The following is a 24,101-nucleotide window of genomic DNA, read 5'->3' as shown; positions in this document are numbered from 1 at the left end:
TTTTGAACTTTGCCAAATTTACTTGCTAGTTTTAGTAGGGCTTTGTTTTGATAGTTTCATAGGGTTTTCTATGGACATAAACATATCATCTGTAAATAATGATAGTTTTACTTATCTTCCATTCTTTTTTTGTCCTTTATTTCCTTTTCTTGAGTTACTGAATTGGCTAGGACCTTCAATAACAAGGGTGAATAGAAATAGTGAAAGCAGACATCCTTGCCTATTCCCAGACTTAAAGAAAAATAATAAAATGTCTCACTACTAAGTATGATAGTAGTTATAGGTTTTTGTAGATGTTCTTTCGAGAGGAAAAAATTCCTTTCATTATTATATATGGAGACCTTTTAACTGAAGAGACATTGAACTTCTTTAAGTTTGTTGAGATGTTCATGTGGTTTGCCTCTCTTTTTCTATTACTGTGGTGAGTTTTTTCAATTACAGTTGACATACAATACTTTCATTTCAGGTGTTTAACATAGAGATTAGACATATATACTTTATGAAGTGATCACTGGTGAATATTTGAATGCTATGCCAGCTTTGCATTTCTGAAATAAACTTTACTTGCATGTATTTTATGCTGAACTCTATTTGCTAATATTTTGTCAAGGAATTCTGTATTTATGTTTATGGCTTTCCCACTACATCAGCTAAGTGGGGTCATGATGGGGCCGTGGAGCCTGCAAAGCTTAAAACATTTACTGTCCAGCTCTTTACAGAACTAGTTTGCCCGCCCTGATCTAAGTTTTCAAACTGAGTTGACATTATGCTCAGCACCTCTGAAGGACCTGGAGTCACATCCTCCTTTTATTCCTGGTGGTGTTGATTTGCATTTTCTCTCTGTCTCTGTCTCTGTCTCTGTCTCTCTGTCTCTCTCTCTCTCTGTCTCTCTCTCTCTGTGTCTCTCTCTCTCTCTGTCTCTGTCTCTCTCTCTTTTTTCTAAATCAAGCTTTCCAGGTATTTATCAATTTTATTTATAATTTCTAAGGACTAATCTTTGACTTCTTCCATTGTTTGTTTTATATTTCACTGATTTCTTCTTTTACTTGCTTACTTCCTTTGTTCTACTTAAGAGTTTAATTTGCTCCTCTTTTTCAAATTTCGTAAGGTAAGAGCTTAGATTATTGATTTTACACCTTTTTCTTTTCTAATACAAGCATTTGAAAGAAACTTTAGAAGAAAACCTTTCAGAAATCTGCAGAAAAAAATTATACTGCAGGGTGAAGCACTAGAGGTATTTCCATTAGCGTCAGGGTCATTATGTGCACTGTCTCCGATGTTCGCTGCTCAGTACTGTGCTGGCGGTTTTAGCAATATGATTAAAGGAGGAGTAGGCAAGGGACATGGGCAAGGAAGGAAACAGACTGGGGTTCTGTAACACATGCCCTGGTAGTACAGATGAGTACGGACCTGGTCTCTCTTAGGTTGCCTCTGTTCTAGCTACTGCAAATAAACATCCATTGTTTCTGATATTTCCGAAATCAGAACATTGGTGGGACGAGAGGTCCTTGCTCCTATTGCTTTGAAACAAGAACATCATTTTTGTGTTCTGTCCAGTTGGAAAGGGATTGAGGGTTTCGGTGCCTGACCCCACAGTACTAGAGCCATTTCGTTGTAGCGGTCACTTTGATTGGCTGAGCGAGATTTTAACATTTCTGCTGAGGGGCCCCTTCCAGCTGCATGCCACAGTGGCCTGGCTGTCCCTGGATTGGGAGAGCTGCCAAGCCTGATGCTGACAAACTTGCAGCGATTTTGCTGTTATAAGGAAAACGTTCTTTCTGTGTTTTCCAGGGTTCCCAAACTCAGAACACTGCACCAGCGTTCCAGCGGGTTCTCCCACTAGAAGGCCATTTGGTCTTTCAGCCAATATCCAGTCACCCGCCAGATCCCTTCATTCTCCCTGAATGTCACCATTCTCACTTCCCCCAGCACTTTATTAATATCCCAGTTCCAGCTGCTCTTTTTTCACTCGCGTGACTGTGACATCCTCCTCTCTGGTCCCTTTTTTTAGTCTTGTTTCCTTCCAATTCATCATGGTACAAGCGAAGGCATCTTTTGAAAAACAAGTCTAATTATCACTCCACCTCCCCAAACCCTTCAGCAACATTTCAGCAGACTCTCCAACGGGCTGGCTGAGCCCTGCATGTCTGGGCCTGGCTCCCCTCTCCAGAATCTTATGTACCTGGTTCCTCTTTCCCTTCCTCTATCACCGTTCTGGGCTTTTTTTTCTTCCAGTTCCCAGGTAAGCTCACCTGCTGTATCCTAGGCCTTCATACAGGCTGCTTCCTGTGGCATAAACACTGCCTTTCTGGGTGGCCGACCCTAATTTCTCTACAACCTAAATTATACTCAGTCTTTTGATCTTAGCAATAAATACCCCTTCCTCCAAAATGACTTTCTGAGCGCCGAATCAGGCAAGGCCCTATGTCTGTGTGTTGTGATAGTACTTGTTCTTGGCTTTCACAAAACAATTGTTAACTATTTGTCTGAATGCCTCATTGGCCTATAAGCTCTGGAAACAGTAGCCACATTTGTCTTGTGGAATGATTGAATGAAAGAAGAAGGTGTTGTTCTGGTATGTGCCATTGCTGCTATTCATTTGTTCATTTCTTTCTTCACTCACATAAAGCATGTTTATTGAGCACAGGCTTCGTGCTGGCTGCTGCACTAGGTGTGGGAATGCAGTGCTGAATAGGGCAGCTAAGAGCCTTGTGCCTTTGAGCTTAGAGTCAAGTGGCGGAGACAAGAGTAAACGAGAAAATAAGTAAGTGAATGGTAGGACACTAGTAAGTACTATGAAGAAACTAAAATTGAAACGTGAAATAATTGGGCAGAGGGTGTAATAGTAAATAGGATGGCCAGGCAGGGCCCATTGAAGACAGTGAATCTGAGCTGAGACTTGGATGATGAGAGGAAGCCAACCGTACAGAGATCAGAGGGAAATGGACTCCAGGCAAACGAAACAGTTTCTGTGGCATGGGAGGAACAAAGAGAAGGCCATATTGCTGGATTGATGTGACCCACGAAAGAGGGATGGGAGGTCACGGAAGGCTCTGTGCTCATGAATGAGCTCAAGGCCAAGGTGTACCAGGAAAACAGATGCTTGAGTTTCAGAAGGTTTGTTAGGTATTTGACTTCAGGCAAACATCTTTGATCCAATGGAAAATCTGTGACTCTGCTTTGATTAAGGCCAAGAGTAAGTGCTGATTACCTGATAGGGAAGATATACTTTAAAAGCTGCCAAGGGATGTTTTATATGTCACAGACCATAAAGTTGCATGCAATGATAGTATAACCATAAAGTAAATGATACAGACATTTGATAACTATTTATTTTTGCGGGTACAGAATTTTATTACTTACAAAAGAGTGTTATTGGAATAGGTTTAATCTTGAGAGACAACAGAAGATCCCTAACACATGATGCTGTGCAGATAATGTTGAGCTGTATTTTTAATCATCTTTCACTTGACTGAACTTTTGTGAATAAATGAATCAGTCATGGAGAAATCACAGGTTATAGGGAGGCTCCAATAAGACAATGCTTGAGAAAGCACTTTAACTTATACATGTTCTTACATTATAAGGTATTACTCTTGCTATAACCAACTTGTTTTTTTTCAGTCCTTACCCCAAAATTTTTTTTATTGCTTTGAGAGAGAGAGAGAGACAGACAGACAGGCATTGGTTGGCTGCCTTCTTGTATACGCCCTGACAGGGGATTGAACCTGCAACTTGGGTATGTGCCCTGACCTGGAATTGAAGACGTCCTTGGGATGATGCTCCAACCAGCTGAGCCACACGGGCCAGGGCTTCAATCAACTCTTTTTAACCAAATACTGGTACTATTGTAAGATTTGAGACTGTAAAGCATGGATATCCTGACCCAAATGAGAAAATATCCAAACCCAAACACCTCTTTTCTAACCAACATGTATAAATTTTCTTGAGAAGCGTACATGTACCTGTACATTAATTTATCTATTTCAGGAAACATCATTGAGCACCTCCTATTTGACAGCTAGCTCCTCAGAGGCTCTGGGGACAAAGCAGTAAACAGGCTAGATACAGACCTTTCCTTCATGGACCCTGAAACCTAGGGGCTGATGAACACTGAACGTGGCACAAATGAAAAAATGATCACCTTTGTTTTTGTTACATTTTATAGCTGTAAGATATTCAAAGTAGATTAATGCTTATAAAGCTGTTATATATTCTGAATATCTAAAGTGCGTATTTTTGATTCCTTTGAACCAACTTCCCATTGTGTTTGATATCATGTCTCCCTGAAACGCTGCTTGGACAGCCTGCTTATCCAGCTCAAAGGTGCTGGGCAGATGAGTCTTGTGGAGGCTGGTACAGCGACCCTATGTGATGGGACCAGTGATAGCGCAAGCTCTGAAGTCACTGGGTTTCAGTTCCCCTCCCCTATTGGTAAATGTGGTTCCTATGTCTGTGACTCAGCTTTCTCATCTGCAAAATTAGGGTGGAAATAGATAGTTGGGAAGATTTCAATGAGATGATGCAGGCAATATGCTTAGTCAGTGCCTGGCACTTAATGTAAATAGAGCGTGTTGTGGTTTTTGTCTTCCTGCCTGCTCTCTCCCTTCCTCTATCATTTTATAATCTCCAGTTCAGCTGCACAGCAGCCCAGGGAAGTCTGCAGTATTGGGTATTTTCTGGGATGTGATAATAGTACTGCAGGGAACATGTAGGCCACAAAGGTTTGAGAGCCTCTGGTGATAGGCCCTATTCAGCTATTACCAACTCTCTCAGCAGCTAACAGTTTGTAATTGCCTGGCCTTTGCAGAGAGAAAAAGGAAAGGGATGGTATTGTTTTACAAAATGCTACCCCAGAATAAAAGTCTTTTTGTTTTTTGCGTTTCTTTTTTGCTAATAAGCCTGAGTTAAGACAGGAATGATTTGTATAAATAAGTTTGCTAACAAAAATACCCACCAAAGAGAGTATCTTTCAAACCTTTCTGACCACAATCAATAAGAAATATTTCATATCAGACCATGTTTACATATGTATGTGTACACTCGAAAGTCTGAAACTGAAATACAGTGTCATAAAACAGTGTTACTCTTACAACAGCCATGCCACATTTTCTCTCCTATGTCATTCCATTCCATTTCATTCCTTTCCATTCTATGAAGAGACCACTAGTTTAAAAAATACTAAGAAATCAACAAACCTAAACAAGAATAGGGATGTGAAATAGAAGAATTCAGCGAGGTACTCTTCAGCTCTACATTTAAATATTTTCTCAATAATCATCACTATCTCCTCTGCAAGAAACCTCTCAAACCAAAACTAAACAATAAAACATCGATAGTTAACCCTTCCTATACTTTTCTAGAATTTAGCTCAAATTGACCTTTTAAAATTTATAGTCATCCCCATTCCAGCAAAGTTGCGGGCTGCCTTGTCGCTGGGGTGAGGAGTCACTTCAGCGCAGCCAGGACACCTTGCTTCTAGCTCTGGCTTTGCAATTACCTACAGGTTCACTTACTTCTCTGTGTCTCAGCTCAGATGAGGTAATAATATTTATATTGTTTAAATTAATCAATTTAATAACATCCACCCCCCAGCCCCGTAAGGCTGTTGGAGGGCCAGCTGAGATAACATTGAAATTCTTTGGGGAACTAACAGACTTCCTACAAGTAGGAAGCGTGTTGGGCAGTTAGAGTCTGTATTTGTAACCCTGACCTTCTTTTAAAAACATTCCTTCTAGATTTCTCAGTTGAACGCACTGATTGCACTTTTGCTGGGAGAACTGCTACCTGGAGACAGGCAGAAGATCATGACAATTTGTACCATAGACGTCCATGCCCGAGATGTGGTGGCAAAGCTTATCTCCCAGAAGGCGAGTTGTTTGTAGAGATTCCATGCATTTTTGGTGTTTCCTGATAGCAGTGTTTATTGTCAAGAGTAGTTCTAAGAAAGTGTCTGGGTTTTGTTGTTTTTTTTAATTAGTTTGTATATTTTAATTAGTCCCGAGAAGTTAGTTATACTTCCTTTGGGTAAGTTTGCTTAAAGTCAGCTAATATATTGTTCTCAGGAGAGTTATTCCAAGGGATATTCCCAAAGGGTTTTGTGAACCCAGGAGTCTCTGATCCAGATCATCCAAAAAATGAACCCAGGACAGAAGAAGCCTGAGAAGTCACCAGGTTCATTTCTTTCCTCTGTGGCTTACCCAGCCAATGGCGTAACATTTGTGTCATTTAAACCATTTTTGTGTGCCTTTGATTCTTTTCCTTTTGAAGAACGAGAAATGTTGGTTGCTCCCTGTCTTTTCCTTTCAAGGCTAAGTGACTTTCTTTAAAGAAGTCATTTTCTAATCCTTTCAGTGCATTAGTAACCTCTGTATCCCTTTAAAAAGTCCACGTGTCTCTTAGATATTGGCAGTTTTTAATACAAGAGGATTTTCTCACCCCTTTTCCAAAACATGTCCCTACTTATAAATGTCAGGTATACTTGTCTACTAAACAGCATTGATATATTATGCCCATCACCTACTTTAGCCACATCCCTTTTCTTTTTTGGGGGGTGGGGTGGTACTAAAATAAGACAATCCCTTTCACAATTTGAATGCATGTATATACTGTGAAATATTTTCTGTTGTTTTTCTAGTTCTTTCTCAAGTTATTAATATCAAAGTGAATTTTAATTCTCTTCACAAAATGCAAACAAATACTTCTTCATGTAAGCTATAAACTTAAAAATACTTCTTGATCCAGGTTTAGGACCATTAGTGAATAATGTTTTTTAATTGCTAATCCAAAACTGATCCTTGCAAAATACCACTTACTGTGCATTGTCATTTTGATGATGAACCATTGATAACTATACTTTGAATATGACCTTGCACCTTCTTACATATTTCATTATGTTTTATCAGTGGTGACTTGCTTGTGGTAGGATAAATTATGATTTAAAATATGTCCTTTATTTTGTACTAAGAGAGATATAGACTTTGTCTAATTTATGTGCATTTAATACATGTAAATAGGCAATGTTGAGATTTATGTAAACATCAGACAAATAATAATAGTAGACAATAGTTTCAGTAACATCAAGCGATTCCCCCAAAATTCTAGAGTCACGGGTATTTTGAAAGAGACTGGAATTATATTTTCAAACTGAAAGAAGAATGGATAGGATTGAGTAAGATAGTAAAGAATAGCAATGAAAAAAAGATATTTTATTTAAGAAAAAATGAAGTGGGAAACCTCTGTACTAAAAGCAGACTGATTTTAGAATGGACTATTCAAAGCATAGTTTACCTTTGACATTCAGATATTACGATTATATGTCATTTTAATAGTGTATTTTTATCTGATTTTAGTGATATGAGTATAAAGTTACAAAAGTGATCAAATGTCCTGGGGTGATTCATGAGAAGAGAGAAAGCATTGCTTGAACAAATTGATACTATTTTACTGTAAAAGACTTCTCAAAACGAAGACTTTAATTACACACATATTTCTTATTAAGAATTCAGCCATCTATTTGCAATTGTAATTTGCAATAGCATGCAAGAGATTGCCCTTTCGTGAGATTTTTAGAAATACAAGGTGACTCAAAAGAGTTGATTAGATTAATAAAGCTTGATGCCTCAGAACTCTATGTCTTATGTGTGATGATCTTGTGATGTTTGTAGGTTGTCAGTCCCCAAGCTTTTGCTTGGCTGTCTCAACTTCGTCACCGGTGGGAGGACACCCAGAAGCATTGCTTTGTTAATATTTGTGATGCCCAGTTCCAGTACTTCTATGAATACTTAGGAAACAGTTCTCGACTAGTGATCACTCCTCTAACCGACAGGTAACCGTAAGTGTGAGTTAGATGGGAAAAACCCAACTCCCCTGGCACGGGTAACAATGCGTGAGATTGAGAAGAAAAGAATGAGAGAAAATGGTGAACAGCTTGGGAGGCCACATAAAAGCAGTGTGTACATGGACTAGTTAAGTAACACGGTGAACATTGACTTTGGTCAGAAGCAGAATGACAGACACTATATGATATATCGTCGGCAGCCGTCCGTCTCGAGAGACGATGGTGTAGCTTCTTAAGAGTCTATCTGCACCGCCGAGAATGGCTGTGCAGTCCGACTCGGGAGTGACACGGTATCTGTCTCCTCCCGTGTTGAATCGACATCTTGCGATGACGCTGGAGTGTCCTCTCCAGTGAAGCTGAAGCTACAGAGCCTGGGCAGGGTGATATGGAGGGTCTGCTGTTGCCCATGCAGCAGACCCCCCCTCTCTTCGCAGCTGAAGGATCCAAGGGAAAGACGGAGTCAATACAGCTTGGCTTCAGGTGCGCCGCAGGAGTTGCCGGTGTTGACTGCAACGTCAAACCACCTTAGGGACTCAGGCTCCGGATTTTCTGTCGGGGTTTACTCCCTTAGCCTTTCCCCTGAAGAGGTATGCCGCAAGGCAGCGGAGGTTTTTTGGAGTCAGAGTTTTCCTTCTCTGATGTGCCCTGACTGGAAGATCGAACCAGCGACACTTAGCTCGCAGGCCGACACTCAATCCACTGAGCCAAACCAGCCAGGGTATATATGATATATACAAATCATGAAATCACAAGCAGATTAATATGGTTTAAGGCAGCATCTCTGATGACTAAGTCCATTGTCTCTATGGCTAACATCCTGATATCAGGATTTGTAACCACCTCCCCCCATTGCGTCCCTTTACTGGAAGTGTAAAAATAGCAATTGCCTATGTTCAAATTTATTCTGGAAGGATAACACACAGTGAGAGGATGAAAAGAGAGAGAACATAGACCCGTGAAATGATTTAACAGATATTTATGAATTACTATGCTAGGCACTCTTCCAGTGTTAAACAAACAGGATTTCTGTTCTCCCAGAGGCTACTTTCAAGCTGAGTGTGGCAAATGGAATGAAGGGGAACAATAAACAAATAAAAGTAACTTTCAGTGGTAATATAGGCTATGACAAAAATAAAACAGGTTGATGTGTTAGACCTATCTTGAAGGTAGAGTCTCCTGCAGATTGAGTGAGAGGACATTTGAGCTGAGACCTAAATGGTAATAAGGAACCAGCTCTGCAGACATCCCAGGGCAGAAAGTTACAGGCAAAGACAAGAACAAAGTTTCTAAGGTAAGAAGGATCCTAGCCAGTTCAAGGGATAAGACAGAGGGCCAGTGTAGCTCAAGTGTGGCAAGGCGAGATGGGGTTACAGTGTGACTCCAGGTAAATATATACACATGGTTAGAACATTGTAGAGGTAAGGATATGTCATGCCAACTTGAAATTCTTCATTAGTATTTTGACCTCTAATGAATTACTTGGTTGTAGAAAGCACATTTAATCCTTGGTTTTCAGGAAAGAGAAGTCACACCTCAAGATCATAGGAGTATTCCTAATTATTTAGTATCACCATACCATACAACTTATTTGGGAAGAAAAATGTAGACAGTTTCAAATAAAAGTCTATAAACCTGGGTTGTGATAGTGGTCCTGGAAGGTTGGAGGAATTCTCTCACTAGCTTTGTGAGTCTTCTTTACATATTAATCTGCTCATGATTTCATCATTGATAAATTGTACAGCTTCTGTAATTCTGTTTCTCTAATTCAGTTCTCTTTTAACTAGAAGGCAGTATTCGGTATCTTAATTATATAATTAATTCATATACTGCTTTCAGTGTGAGAGATGAAAATGTGTAGCTTGACAAAAATCACCCGAGAACAGTCAAAACTGCAGATGCTAAGTGTCTGCTGTGTATGTGTGATGTTGTAAAGGGAAGAAAGTGCAAGAGACATTTTAAAGTATACCGATATGTGAGACTGTTTATTACATTTTTTAATTAAAAAATCACTACATTATTTATTTGGAAAATGAAAGACGAACGTTCCTTTTGATAGTATTAATAATGCTACATGTACCCTGACCGGTGTGGGTCAGTTGGTTGGGCGTCGACCTGAAAACGGAAAGGTCACCAGTTCAATTTCAGGTCAGGGCACATGCCTGGCTTGTGGGCTTGATCCCCAGTTGAGGCCCATTTGAGAGGCAACTGATTGATATTTCCTTCTCTCATTGATGTTTCTCTCCCTCTCTCTCCTCCCTTCCCCTCTCTCTAAAAATAAGTAAATAAAATCTTTAAAAAAATAGTGCTGTTTATGTTCACATTGTGTAGGGTATACATTTCTTTTCCATTTCATTCTGTGGATCATTTACGAATTGTTTACATTAATGCAATGCTGCCTTTCAAGCACTTCCGTTACGTCTCTTTTGATGCTGCCCATTCCTTTGTGTGGTAGGCAGGACAGATAGCATGCCTCCTTCTCACATATGTGGGCAAGTACAGAGACTTGGGTCTCTGAACATAGGTAGATAGGCCAGAAGGGTACAGGCTAAGCTGCTGTACAGAAAGCCCTAAAATATAATGGCTTTAGTAAGACAGAAGCTAATGTCTTACTTGTGTAACAGTCCAGAGGGGAGTGGTCCCAGCAAAGGAGGTGTTTTCCCAGGATTTGCACAGATCATTTCAGCACATGGCACTTGGTAGGGGCGTGGTCACTCCTGGCTGGAAGGAAGTAGGAATATCATCTGTAGCATATAGGTGACCTTATGTCCAGCCAAAACTTGGAACCCCAGGAAAAGATGTTAGAGGATCGTCTCTACTACAAAAAGTATTCCATATTCATTGTAAAATGCACTTAAACGTGTGATGGCCATAAAATACAGAAACGCTTTTCATTTTCATGCATAATTGTTTCTATTTGAATAGTACTTTGAATCTTTCAAGGTATTTACCTTCAGCCTGCTTAAAATTTTCCTACAGTAAACCTTATTTTATGGAGAAAACTGAGGCATGTCAAATAAAAAAAGGGATTATCTGCTTATTGGCAAAGTAGACACTAGTCCTGGTCTTCTGACCTTCCTGTGTATGTCTCTCCACTAGATCTGGGGTCTGTACTAAGACAAAAATGACTTCTAAATCAGCAGAAACCCATGTAAGACACTTTCTAGCCTTTGGTTTTTCCTTCTTTTACAAATATTCTGTCTTTGCATAATTTTTCTCAGTCTGAGAGCTAGCTGAGTCTTTCCTGCAAAATATTATAATCTAAATGCATGTAGCAACATATTCCAAGTGAATTCCTAAAATATATTTTAATATAATAAATTGTGTCTATGTATTTGCTTTATACTTTAAAATAGGTATATATTATTTGTAGGCTGTGTATATATATATTTACACATCTCATCTCTATTTATTAAGTGATTGTTGAATGAAGTAAATGTTTAATTTATTCACCATCCAAGATTTCTATATTTGTTTTGTAAATGATAGTTTGAGATGTTGTCTGCCATATTAATAATATCTTTACCTAGAAATATCAGGTAGCATTGCAAATCGACTGTTATTTGTATTCAAATACACAGCTCTTAGGAAATGAGAAACAGATAAAAGTAATACATTTTCTCTATTGTTAAACAACCAACCTAAAAATAACTTGACTATGAAATTTTATTGACTCTCATTATTGCCACGAAAAGATCAAAGGTATATCAATATTTTGTGCTACTCCCGCATTCTAGATGTTGACTTCTTAAACTTTAAAACAAATTGGATTGCTCTGAATGTTTTCTAGAAATCTCATGTTAGAGTGTAATATGTGTTTTCTGTTGCTTAAAGGTGTTACATTACTCTAACTCAGTCACTCCGCCTAACCATGAGTGGGGCCCCAGCTGGCCCAGCGGGTACAGGGAAGACCGAAACCACCAAAGATCTGGGACGTGCCCTTGGCATGATGGTGTATGTGTTCAACTGCTCAGAGCAAATGGACTACAAAGTAAGTTAGTTATATGGTGATGTACTCTAACAATATTGTTCCTGATTCGAAATGATTCAAAATATTAGCTTCAATCCCCCTTCTGTTAAATTCCTCATGCCTCACTCCACCATTTAGTCCATAGGAAACATCTATAAGGGATTAGTGCAGACGGGCGCTTGGGGCTGCTTTGATGAGTTCAATCGGATTTCTGTGGAAGTTCTGTCTGTGGTGGCAGTACAAGTGAAAATGATACATGATGCCATCAGAAACAGGAGAAAGAGGTGAGTAGCATGTTCCCAGTCTATGCTGCCTCTCCCTGTCTCATAAAATAGATAAAATAAGAGAGATTGGTTAATTTTGAATAATTATGTAAAATAACCTCCCATGGTTTTAATTACTGGTTTTTAAGTGTTGAATACAACAAAGGTGTATTACATTACTTTAATCACTTAAAAAATAAACACCCTCTACAATGCTAAATTAGTGATCCATTCTCAATCCTGATCGTACTTGACCTTCTGACAGCATCTGACACATTTGGACCCTCCCTTCTGGGGACACACTTTCTTCACATGGGTTCCAGGCCACCATACGTCCCCAGTTTTCTCCCACCCTTAGGGCTGTTACTTGTCACCTGTGAAATAGATCGCCATGTGGCTTAAATGGAAAGCACTGGGACAAAAGCACCACATCAATGTTAGCTATTTCTTAGACTGTATTATTATTTTCTGACTTGTTAATTTGGGATGCCCCAGGCCTCAATCTTTAGACTTCTCTTTTTTTATACTTCTTCCCCTGGTGATTTCATCTAGTCACGTGGCCTTCAGTACCATCTGTATGTTGCCTGCTGCCATCTGCCCAGATCTCCTTCCTCCAGGACCTGGACTTACATAGGCAATGCCTGTTGGGGAACCTCAGGATGCCATTTGATGTCTCATACTCCTCTAACCTTAAAGTGGAAATTCTGGTGTCTCCACCAACACCTGCTTAATGTTAGTTGTCCCATCCCAGTAGACGATAGCCCCACTTTCTGCCAGGTACTTGGGCCAAAATCATTCCAAGTATATCCAGAACCTAACCACTTCCCAACACAATGCCACACTCCAAAAGATAGAAGATGACAGGGTTTGATGGCTTCACTTGACAAATAAGTGTGATAGTACACCATTGTGTTTTTCATTGTTACATTTCTGGTCTACAGTTAATAATGTAAATCTCATTTATCTGGCCTACACATTTACCTCCCATTTGTTAGGGTGTTTTGCTCAGCTAGGAACATTGCAATCTCCCATCAGGGAAGGATTATCTAGTGGCTGGAAACTGTGAGCCTATTGGAGAAGTGTCTAGTTATCATCATAATTTGTACCTCCATGTTTCCACCTTCTAGAGAACCAGTCCCTCCACCACATGGCTCTGGGATACCAGTTAGCTCTTACCTTACCTGCCCTACTCTAATGCCATGTTAGAGAAGTTGGGTTCTTTCCTCTTTCATTCCTGGACATACTCGATTGAGTTTTTAGTCAAAATATTATTATTTGATGTAACCCAGGTGCCATTTGAAGCCATCTTTCCTTATGGAGATTCACTTAACTGATCCACGCAAGGATGTCTAAGAACTCTCCACCATAGCTTTTGATCTTCTGCCATCTCTCCATGTCTGTGTGTCTGTGAGTTGTACCTGCTCATCCTCATGCTAGTGTAGATGGAGATGGCTGGATCCTTCAAGATTTCATGCATTTTATTAAATTCCGTTTACACTTGAGGATTTAAGGTTGGGACCGTGCCTTAACCACCAAGCTTTTCAGGTCCTTGTCTTTGACCTACGGTTATTCCTCTCCGACTAATGAGAGGGCAGTCAGTTGTCTGTCTGCCTGATGTTCTAGGAATGTAGATTTCTCCATTCTTACTTTGATTATCCAAAATCCACCTTCTCTTAATTATCTAGGACCTAAGAAGCTCATAGTCCTGCACATTGTGGCTCTTTTCCCTCATTCTGTGATACAGGCCCAGCTCCTTAACTCTTTCTGCTCTCCCTCTTCTCAACAAGAAAGAGCCTTATACTTTCTACTTGCCTCATGTGAAAGTTGCCTTCTACTTATCTTTCAATTCGACTCTGATAGCCCATTACCATTCCATTGCCCTGGCCATCAAAATCCTAATTTGGCCCTTGCAAACCTTGTTGAAAATCTTTCACTGCTTCTTCACTGTCCTCAAGTGATGATAAAAGCAATAGTCAGAGCTAACATCTGTTGAGTATTTATCAGGTTCTAGGCATTTTATTCTTAGCCATTTATATACATAATCTCTTTTAATCCTCATACAATCCACTAAGGTGGGTGATACTATTATCCCTTATTTTAATTAGATGAGGGAATCAGAACATGTGTAAATGATATATAGCTGGTCTCTGAATGCTCACAGTCTGGCTCTGGAGCTGGCTGGTGAAGAATGGGAGGGCGGGGAAGGAGAAGGGCAAATAGACAAAATAAAGGCTGAACATGAAGTCCCTTTCTCCTCTGAGCACAGTCATTTTCTATCTGCAGTATCTCATTCAAAGAATTGCGGCCCAAATTTGAAGGCAAAAATGGCACCACCTTTTATTAATTGTTAAAGTAGTCAAGTTCCCATTTTTACATTCTAGTATCCTATGGCTTTGCTAAAAGATAAAAGGATACTTCCCATATTTGTAATTCTTTTGGAGAAATGGAGTGAATTGTTAGTAAATATGCTTCAAAGCATACTCGAAATATGTATGCTGACGAATTTTTTAAAAATTACACAGAAGAAACAGCTTCCTGATGTGTGCATTGTCAGTGGTTTGCGTTGTCAGTGGTTTGCATTTGTGAGTGTGCATTCATATTCAGTGAGCACATTTAATTCCATCAACATTGTTCTTATGGTAGATTTGTATTTCTGGGGGAAGCTATCACACTGAAGCCATCCGTTGGAATATTTATAACCATGAACCCAGGATATGCTGGTCGGACCGAATTACCAGAAAATCTCAAAGCTCTTTTCAGGCAAGTGTCTCGCTTTGCGCTTTAGCATCTGGAGCTCTCATGCCACCTAACGTTGCTGGTTCGCACTGTTAAATGATTTGTTTTTACTTGATAATTTCTGTCAAAAGCCCCTTATTCTTTCTTAGGGATCGCTTTATAAAGAGAACGTTCAGCATGAAAAATTCATTCTTTTGAAATATGAAATCAGACTCAAAATCATTTTTGAACATTTAGTACTAGCTCTTTTGTAATGATACTTTTATGATAAACATAATTTTCACAAATTATAAAATATTTGGAAAATACAGAAAAGAATAAAAAGAAAATTACTGCTTTACTACCCAGAAATAACGATTGTTATATTTTTTTACTAGGCTCTTTTATAATTTATATTTTATGGAGTTAAGATGGTAGGTTAGGCATAATTTTTATTTAGTTCTCATTTAATATTTTGACACAAGTAGTTTATCATAGTATTGAATATTCTTTGGAAATGCCTTTATATGTAGCTCCAAAACAGTCTCTCTTATGACTTGTTCATAATTTTCTTAACCATTTGCAATTGACATGTAGGATTTGTGTTTTTCTTTGTTTTTTATAATCCTGAAATAGCAGGCTATAACCATCTTTTCACATGAAGAGTTATCCTTACTTCAGATTATTACCCAGATTAATTTTCCTACATGTAGAATTACTTTGTGAGTGATTAAAATACCTCTGGTGACCTCCTTTCCAACAGCAATCTACCAATATACACGCTTATTAGCAGTCTGTCAGGAAACCGGTGCTATCGCATTTGAACCTGTTATGTTCAGCTCGTGTTTTAAATCAACTTAGTTCAGGTATAATTTCACACCAAAATGCACCCATTTAAGTATATAGTTGGCAGAAATACTACCACAATTGAGAAATGGAATATTTCCAACACCCCTGAAGTTCTCTTGTGCCCTTTGAAGTTAATCCCCCATACCGCTGTTGGGCTTTCTGTGACTTCAGCTTAAATTTGTTCATGGAAATGAAACCATACAGCATGTATTCATTCATTGTCTTCGCTCCTTAAACATTATGGTTTTGGGATTCTTCCAAGTTAGAGTATATCTGTAGTTTGTTCCTTTTTTTGCTGATTAGTATTCTCTTGTATGCACATACTCAATTTGTTTACCCATTCACCAGTTGATTGCCATGTGGGTTGTTTCCGATGTGAGGCTATTATGAATAAAGCTGGTATAACCTTTCATGTTCAGCCGAGAATGGCTGTGCAGTCCGACTCGGGAGTGACAGGGTATCTGTCTCCTCCCGTGTTGAATTGACATCTTGCGATGACGCTGGAGTGTCCTCTCCAGTGAAGCTGAAGCTACAGAGCCTGGGCAGGGTGATATGGAGGGTCTGCTGTTGCCCATGCAGCAGACCCCCCCTCTCTTCGCAGCTGAGGGATCCAAGGGAAAGACGGAGTCAATACAGCTTGGCTTCAGGTGTGCCGCAGGAGTTGCCGGTGTTGACTACAACGTCAAACCACCTTAGGGACTCCGGCTCCGGATTTTCTGTCGTGGTTTACTCCCTTAGCCTTTCCCCTGAAGAGGTATGCAGCAAGGCAGTGGAGGTTTTTTGGAATCAGAGTGTCCTGGGTACAGTTTCTTTATTAATATGTATATTGCAAGGGTCTTCCTCTCAATTTGCAGCTTGCATTTTCATTTTCTTAATGGTGTTCATCAAAGGTAGAAGTTTTAAATTTGATGAAATACAACTATTAATTTGTTTTATGTTATTTCTGTCCTGGTTAAGAACATTTGATTAGCCCCAGGTTGCAAAATTTTTCAACTCTGTGCTCTTCTAGAAGTTCTGTTTTATAGTTTTCATTTTTTTGTTAATGTGAACTATGTTGATTTTTCTAATGCTAAATAATTCAATATTGCATTCCTAGGATCAACTTCACTTGGTCAGGAGATATTATTTTTATACACATTGATGAAGTCAATATGCTACTATTTTGTTAAAGATTTTGAAATCTATGTCATGAGGAATATTAGTCTGTAGTGTCTTTTCTTGTAATATCTTAATCTGGTTTGGGCATCAGAGTAGTGATAATCTCATGAAATGAGTTGGCAAATGTTCCCTTCTCTGTTTGATAAGAGTTTTTATAGGATTGTTATTATTTACCCCTTACATATTTGCTAGATTTAAGCAATAAAGCTATCTGGGCCTAGATTTTTCTTTGTGGGAATCATTTTAGTGATAAATTCAATTTCTTTAATAGATATGGAATTATTCAGATTTTTTACTTGGTCTTGAATTTGTTTTTGGTAATTTACATCTTTTAAGAAATTTCTTTATGTTATCTAGATTGTTTAATTTTTTGGCATTAGTAAGCTCATAATATTTTCTTGTTATCTGTAGTGATGTCTTGAAGTCCATGTCTGAGATGGGTAATTTTTGTTTTTCTTTCTTTTTTCCTTGAGAACTAAAGGCTTATTAGTTGTATTTTTTAGGAGTTCTTTAATGTTTACAATATGTATGTTTATTTACAGTCTGCTTTCAAATTAGTATATTATAACATAAGAACCTCTATAGTTTTTAATGTGATTTCTTTCAATTCTTTTGAGCTTAAAATTTGCTGGTTTATTCATCTATATATTTTATATGTATTCTAATTTGTATAGTATTATTTTGATATGTACTTTCATCTGTTAAAGACTTATTTTGATAAGTAACATGAAATGAGTATTTAAACAGAATTACTTTCCCTAGTAGTCAATTATTCTAGCGTGCATTATTGAATGCTTTCCTTTGCTTATATGGCAGCTTTCTTTACCATAGCAATTTTATAATGTCTGTTTTTCTTGAAAAAAAAAATTCTAGAGAATAACTAGTCTAGAAATACATGTAATAACTACAGAATATTTTCATTGAAAAATTGTACATCTTTCCATTATTTTTACATTTGTAACCCAGTTCATCTCATACATATTTTCATTTGGGTCTTAAAATTTGAATTTTTCTGTGAAGTTTTCATCTATTTAATTTGACTAAGTACAGCATCATTTATGTGGGGGTGAAAGTACTTATACCAGCAAAGTTTGAAGGACCATTTGGATAAAGACAGTGGTACTCATGAGCAGTGAGCAGTACTTCTTCGTGAGCCTTGAGAGTACCACGATTCCACCGCTTACCCACCGTGTGGCCTAAGGCACGTGCTTGTACTTCGCAGAACCTTAGAGTGTATCTCTGTAAAGACAAATAAGAAGAGAAGCGACCTCATCGAGTTGGGAGAATTAAGTGTGAGAGCGTGAAAAGCTTCTAGCATCCTATATGGCCTGAAGAAAGTGCTCAGTAAATATTAGTTGTCAATATTAATGCAAGTATCAATTAAGCAAATTTGGTAGCTTTTTCTCTCCCTTATTTGCTCTTCCTCTTGACTATTTCTGTTACATGATAAAGAGTGAAAAATCTGAGAAAATTGTGGGGCCCACTTAGATAAAAGTATGTACTCAATAACATATAGGTCCTCAATACTGTGTGTGTAATCAGCAACATGTATGTACTCAATAACATGGATCCAGAGGGACTCTGGGGAATGCTTAAGATGAAAAATTAGATATGCATGAAGTAGACTGTAATCATATTTACAACAACAGGTGGATAAATATTTGGAATGCATACTTCGAGAAATAAAAAATAATGAGCTTATTTACTTATTTACCCTGACTCCTTCTTTGCGCTTCACTTTAGTTGACTGGAATATTATCAAGTATTTATGTTAGTAGCAATTTTATTTGGGAAGGGCTTTTGGAAGTCCCCCTCCAAAAGAAAGGGGATTTGAAAGCTATGTTTTTATTTATTTATTTTTTTTTTGAAAGCTATGTTTTTATGAGTTTTATCTTATGAAGGTCTGTAAGCAGGCCTTAGGCACCGGTATGCCAGAGATGGTTCATACAACCATAAAAGTGCTAAGAGTTAATTTTTCATGAATTTTGTGAGGTATGTTGTTAAGCACAGCCACTAATAAAAACTAAATTATATACACTGTTGATTAAATAAAAACAAAGGGGATGAACACTCAAAATTCATCCCTTTCTAATTAAATCACTCTATGAATATTTATACTCTTAAGGTTATTTATGTCTCTTATGTCTGTATGGTGGTGTGTCACTGGGCAGCTCTTCCCAGCGCCACGCTTCGTGATGTCACGTTGGCCTATAGACATCAGCCATGCCGGATGTATCCCCTCCATGTGGGTCAGCGAGCCCTACACCTGTGCTGCCGTTTGCAGATGTTGCCTCTTTTCCTATGCTTCCAGTAACTAATAGGCATTTTTTAAGTTGAAGTGAAGGGTCTTGTTAGCAGTGATTGACAGAGGTAATTGTGACCTGCTTTGGAATGGTTAGAATGTTGGTACAAATGAATCACTTCATTTCAGCAATTTATACTTCATACCTTATCGCATTTCAAAACTAAATTTCATATTTACTTTTCAGACCCTGCGCCATGGTGGCCCCTGACATTGAGCTCATCTGTGAAATCCTGCTCATTGCGGAGGGTTTTGTGGATGCCCGCTCATTAGCCCGAAAGTTCATCACGTTGTACACGCTCTGCAGGGAGCTCCTCTCTAAGCAGGTGAGGAATCTTTCGTTACTTTCTCTTGGTTTTCACATCCCATTAAAACAGCTTTTGAAATACGGATACTGGGTAATTTATCTTTCAAAGTACAGTTAGACATTTAGAAGTATGTTTATATTTTCCATAAAATTTTGAAAAGTCTGTATTGTACACTTCTTGATATTTTTTGAAATTAAATTTGAGACATTTTTAAGTTTATGTTTAATTTGTACTTAATAGTTATTGTCAATGAGCTATGTGATTTTCTTTCAACTTAACCAGTGTTATAGTTATAAATGGAATTTTATGATGCCACCCTTACTTGGTGAGAATATTATTTTCTAGTGAGAGGAGGCAAGAGTGTCCATGAGAATTAGGTACAACTGATTATCTGGAGAACACCTCAAGAAACGTTAAATTGAAATGTTCTTATTTGTTGATAATCCTTCATTTGAAAGTAAAGTTTGACTTTTTTTTTTTTTTAAACCTTCAACTTTCGCTCTGTAGTTCCCTGGTCTCTGAAATGGGTCAAACTTAACTATTTTCTCTTCTCTAGTCATTAGCTTCTTGCAGTTTCACTGAAGTTGCTGATATGCCATAAAAATTACACATGTATCAGCATTATTATTTTTAAACTCAGCTTTTTGGTCACCTTTGTCTTTGGTCCTTTGACCTTTCATTAATTCCTAGTGACATTATTTTGCAGCAGTTCTAGGATGAAAGTACTGCCAGATGTACACATTTTATAAGTTACTTATTATTGGGGTGAAATTTGGAAGCTGAGAGAGAAATTCATATGGTCATTTTAATAATTGTGAGTTTACTTTCTGGGAGGAAATCATAAATTTAATAATATGGAAAAATGTTCATGACAATGTTATATGCAGAAAACCCCAGCATGCCAAACTGTAGATGTGCTCTACAATTTGCATGAATTTTATATTTTACTGTGTGTTTCATATACATGTAAAGTGACTGGAAAATATTTGTGATTTTTAACATTTGTCTATGGATAGTAAGATTGTGGGTTTAAAATTTTTTTCTCCTTATTCTTGTTTGTAATGCCTTTTTGTTTGATGACACCATTTTAATTTTATAATTAGAAAAAGAAGAAAAAAATATCACTGACTTCAGGAGACATAAAGTTGCAACTATATTCATTTCTAGTAGTAATATTTAAATATTTAGTGAGTATCTATTGTATCCAAGTAACATGTTTATATATATATTTTTTTTAATTTTATTTTTTGGTTTTTCAATTTCAGTTGTCCCATTTTTTCCCCATTGCTCCCCCCCACCCAGCCCACGCCTTCTCCCACAATCAACTTGTTTATATTTTTAATGTTGATGAAGGGGATAAGACTCATAAAAAAATGAAACACTTGAATTTATGACTTCAAAGAATTTACTTAAATGACTCAACATGAAATAAAAACTGGAATATAATGGAGGATGAAAGGATTGTCCTAGTTTCAAGGAAGAAAGGAACCAATATTTATTGAGTAGGTAGCATGTGTTATCTTTTAAAATCTTAACAAGAAGTCTGTGAATTTGATATTATTTCCTCCATTTTACAGAAGAGGAAATGGAGTAAAGTAACCTGTCCAAAGTCCATAGCTAACAAGTGTTGGGGACAAAATTTAAATTTAGTTCTTTTGAATCCTTTCTAGGACACTTTAGCCAATTACAAGAGGGAGTAGGATGTTGGGGGAGAAGGTAGAACAGGCGAGGAAAGAGATCCCAACTTAGAGAAATGTCGTGGACGGGATGAGGGGAACAAAGCTGACCAGGACAGAGCTGCCAAGTTAGGAACACAGTTCACTGATAATTTTCTAAGCTGTTAGGGATGGGTTCGAAAAGAATCAGTGGACATTTTTGACCCCCCCCCCCCAAAAAATAATAATGATAACATAATGACAATGGTGAAGATAATGTTAGCAGTTGTTTGCCATGTTTCAGTGTTGAGAGTCACCAAATCTTTTTAAATCTATGTCCAGAATGTCTTCTGTACCCTCTTCATTAATATTGTTACTTCAGTGACTTAGTGCCCTCCCCAGTCTCCCTTGCCTCCAAAGTCTGGTTCTTCCCTCTCCATTTCCCTCCTCAAGCCTCAATCAACTTCTACGTCAGTGGCTTTCAGATGATTTTTTACCATGAGACGCATTAAAAATGCTTTTTCACTTGAGTCTCGGTATACACACACGTTCGCACCAAATGAAACAAAAACTGTCACCCAACACTTCTTACCGTTGTTATTTGCAAGGCAGTCCAGCATTCTTGATTCCTTTCAGTTTTGTTTTATTACCAGCAAAAATGATGGTCAAGATCCACTAAGTTCACTTTGTTATCCTCTAATGGACTGAAGGACATATTATTATACATGTATATATCATTTCATTGGCTCAAAAGCATTAACCCATTTTACTGGAAAACCACCTTGTAAAGTGGGTAAATACTTTTCTCTGCCTTTTTATAGATGGCAAACCGAGTCTTGGAGAGGTTGAGTTTCCCACAGGCACAGCTGAGAGACATTTGATAGCAGTGTTGTTACTATGTAGATCGCAGCAGGGTGGCAGAGAGAAGGCTGGTTATGTGTAATCAATCAATCAATTAATTCACTTACCTTTACTGAGCACCTGCCCTGTGCAGGGCACCATGCTAGGACCTAGAACACAAAAGCGAACAAGATATGGGCTCTGTTCTCCAGGTGCTCAGAGCCTGTGAGAAGAATCTTCCTTGGGAATGAGGGAGAAGCCTCAGAGGTTTGGGGTTGTAACTGAATTTAATTGGCTATGGTTTTGACTGTAGCAAGTGTCAGCATCAGGGCTGGAGCAATGGAGGGAGTGAGAGGTGGAGTAATCAGGGCGATCGGAGACCTAGGCCTGGGGAAGGGGGCACAGCAAGGCTGTCTGTACAACTGGAGACATGTGCTTGTGGGTGGAGGTGGTTGAACTCCCGAGTTAGCAGGTCTATTGAGAGAGAAGAGCAAGGGAGGTGGATGGAGCCTCAGGCAAATGCCACAACAGAAATGCTGCGGGAAGAAGAAATTTGCTGACAAATGCAGAGAATTGGGTGAAAGAAGCCAGAAGGAGCTGAAAGGGACACGGCTGTCCCAGTTTCAAAGAGGAGAGGGAAACATGACTCACATCATCACAGCATGTATTTATCTGAACTCTTAGCTTTCAGCTTTTACTTGGGGCATGAGAATCTCATTCCCTCACACAATTTTTGAGAAAATTTGCCTGTGTTTTGATTTTAGGATCATTATGATTGGGGACTGCGTGCTATTAAATCTGTCTTGGTTGTGGCTGGCTCCCTGAAACGAGGAGATAAAAATAGACCCGAAGCTCAGGTAATGCAACACTAATGTGATTTTGTTGAGTGAGTAGCTAAACAGCTTCATACAAATGGAAGCGTGTACCTGGGTCATGCATAGCATGACCTTTAGAAAACATAACATCTATTATGGATGTAGGATATTTCTTGCCCTGGCATTTCTTATGTTATAAAAGATCACAAGTATTCTTGAGTAAAAGGATTGAGGGTAGGAAAGAAAATGTGATTTTATAGGTGCTTTTGAAATGTCAGCTACAAATAATATTTTGACATAATCAAATAGGTCAGTAATTGCTGTTTGATTTCCTCTGGGGAACATTTAGAAAATTTGATTAATCCTCGGGTATTAATCCTGTAAAAAGTCAGTGAGGACATAATCTAATGGAAGGAAGTATGTCTGTTTCATAGGACATAAGATGGACATGAAGCAGGGAACAGGAAGGTTGATCACCTGGCCTCAGTGAAATGCTTCATTGGCTATTCAGAGCTACTAGAGAATTGTCCCTTTTAGCAAGAAACAATAGCAGCCGCATATCTATTTTTCTGTATTGAATAAGCAGTGAGAGTAATGCATATACAGCACTATGTGTACATGCAATATGGCTTGAGAAGTTGGAAAAATAGATCTATCCTGTGAGTTTCTTTGTATGTAAAAGGTTATTATGTGATTTTCTACATTTATTTTTTTAAATCCTTGACTGAGGACATTTTTTTTTCATTTCTCTTGGGAAGTGGGTATGGGGGAGAGAGAATGAGAATGTGAAACACTAATGTGCGACAGAAACATCAACTTGGTTGCCTTCTGATATGCAGCCCGCCTGGGTATTGAACCCACAACCTGGGTATGTGTCCTAACCAGGAATCAAACCTGTTACCTTTTGGTCTATGGCATGGTGCTCCAACCAACTGAGCCACACCAGCCAGGGCTCTATATTCTTTTTTTTAATCTCTTTCTTCCTCTCAGTCACAATTCATGATGCAGTCAGGATTTTCTTGCATTTATTTTTTTTCCTGCTATGCTGTTGTTGAAATGCTAACCTCTTTCTGTACAAGTCATCCTCACGTTCATGTTACTGCTTTTAACATCTAGAGCCCTTTTTGATTTACAGCCAACGTAAAACAAAACCCAATCTGAAAATGGTTGAGTTGATTCTTCCAAGATTCTTGGAGTACTTTGAACAAAATGATCTGGTGGCCCTTGTTAATTTATGCCCTGGAGTTGGGGGATTAAGGCAGGGAGGGCCCAGGCCCTTTCTCAAGTTCCTTCCCCATGTGGGAAGGCCACCCTCCCCTCCACACCCCCACACTTATTAGGGATTTCCGGACCCAAGGGTAGGTAGGACAAAGACCATGTCCAGCTTGA

At 38.4% G+C, this 24,101-nt stretch overlaps 1 protein-coding gene across 1 annotated transcript in view; it reads left to right on the top strand.

The window, feature by feature from the left end:
* Nucleotides 1-24,101, top strand: part of DNAH11 (dynein axonemal heavy chain 11) — a 255,136-nt gene that overhangs the window by 79,385 nt on the left and 151,650 nt on the right. The window contains exons 31-37 of the mRNA XM_090286851.1: nucleotides 5,739-5,870; nucleotides 7,668-7,828; nucleotides 11,672-11,828; nucleotides 11,946-12,091; nucleotides 14,714-14,830; nucleotides 19,282-19,420; nucleotides 22,662-22,754. Of these exons, the coding sequence (XP_090142977.1) occupies nucleotides 5,739-5,870; nucleotides 7,668-7,828; nucleotides 11,672-11,828; nucleotides 11,946-12,091; nucleotides 14,714-14,830; nucleotides 19,282-19,420; nucleotides 22,662-22,754 (945 nt within the window). The remainder of the gene's footprint in view (nucleotides 1-5,738; nucleotides 5,871-7,667; nucleotides 7,829-11,671; nucleotides 11,829-11,945; nucleotides 12,092-14,713; nucleotides 14,831-19,281; nucleotides 19,421-22,661; nucleotides 22,755-24,101) is intronic.

The sequence above is a fragment of the Furipterus horrens genome, unplaced genomic scaffold (genome assembly GCF_987537825.1).
Source record: "Furipterus horrens unplaced genomic scaffold, mFurHor1.1.pri manual_scaffold_9, whole genome shotgun sequence".
NCBI lineage: Eukaryota > Metazoa > Chordata > Mammalia > Chiroptera > Furipteridae > Furipterus > Furipterus horrens.
Note: the sequence above shows the minus strand (reverse complement) of the source record. Positions and strands in the feature narration are given on the sequence as shown.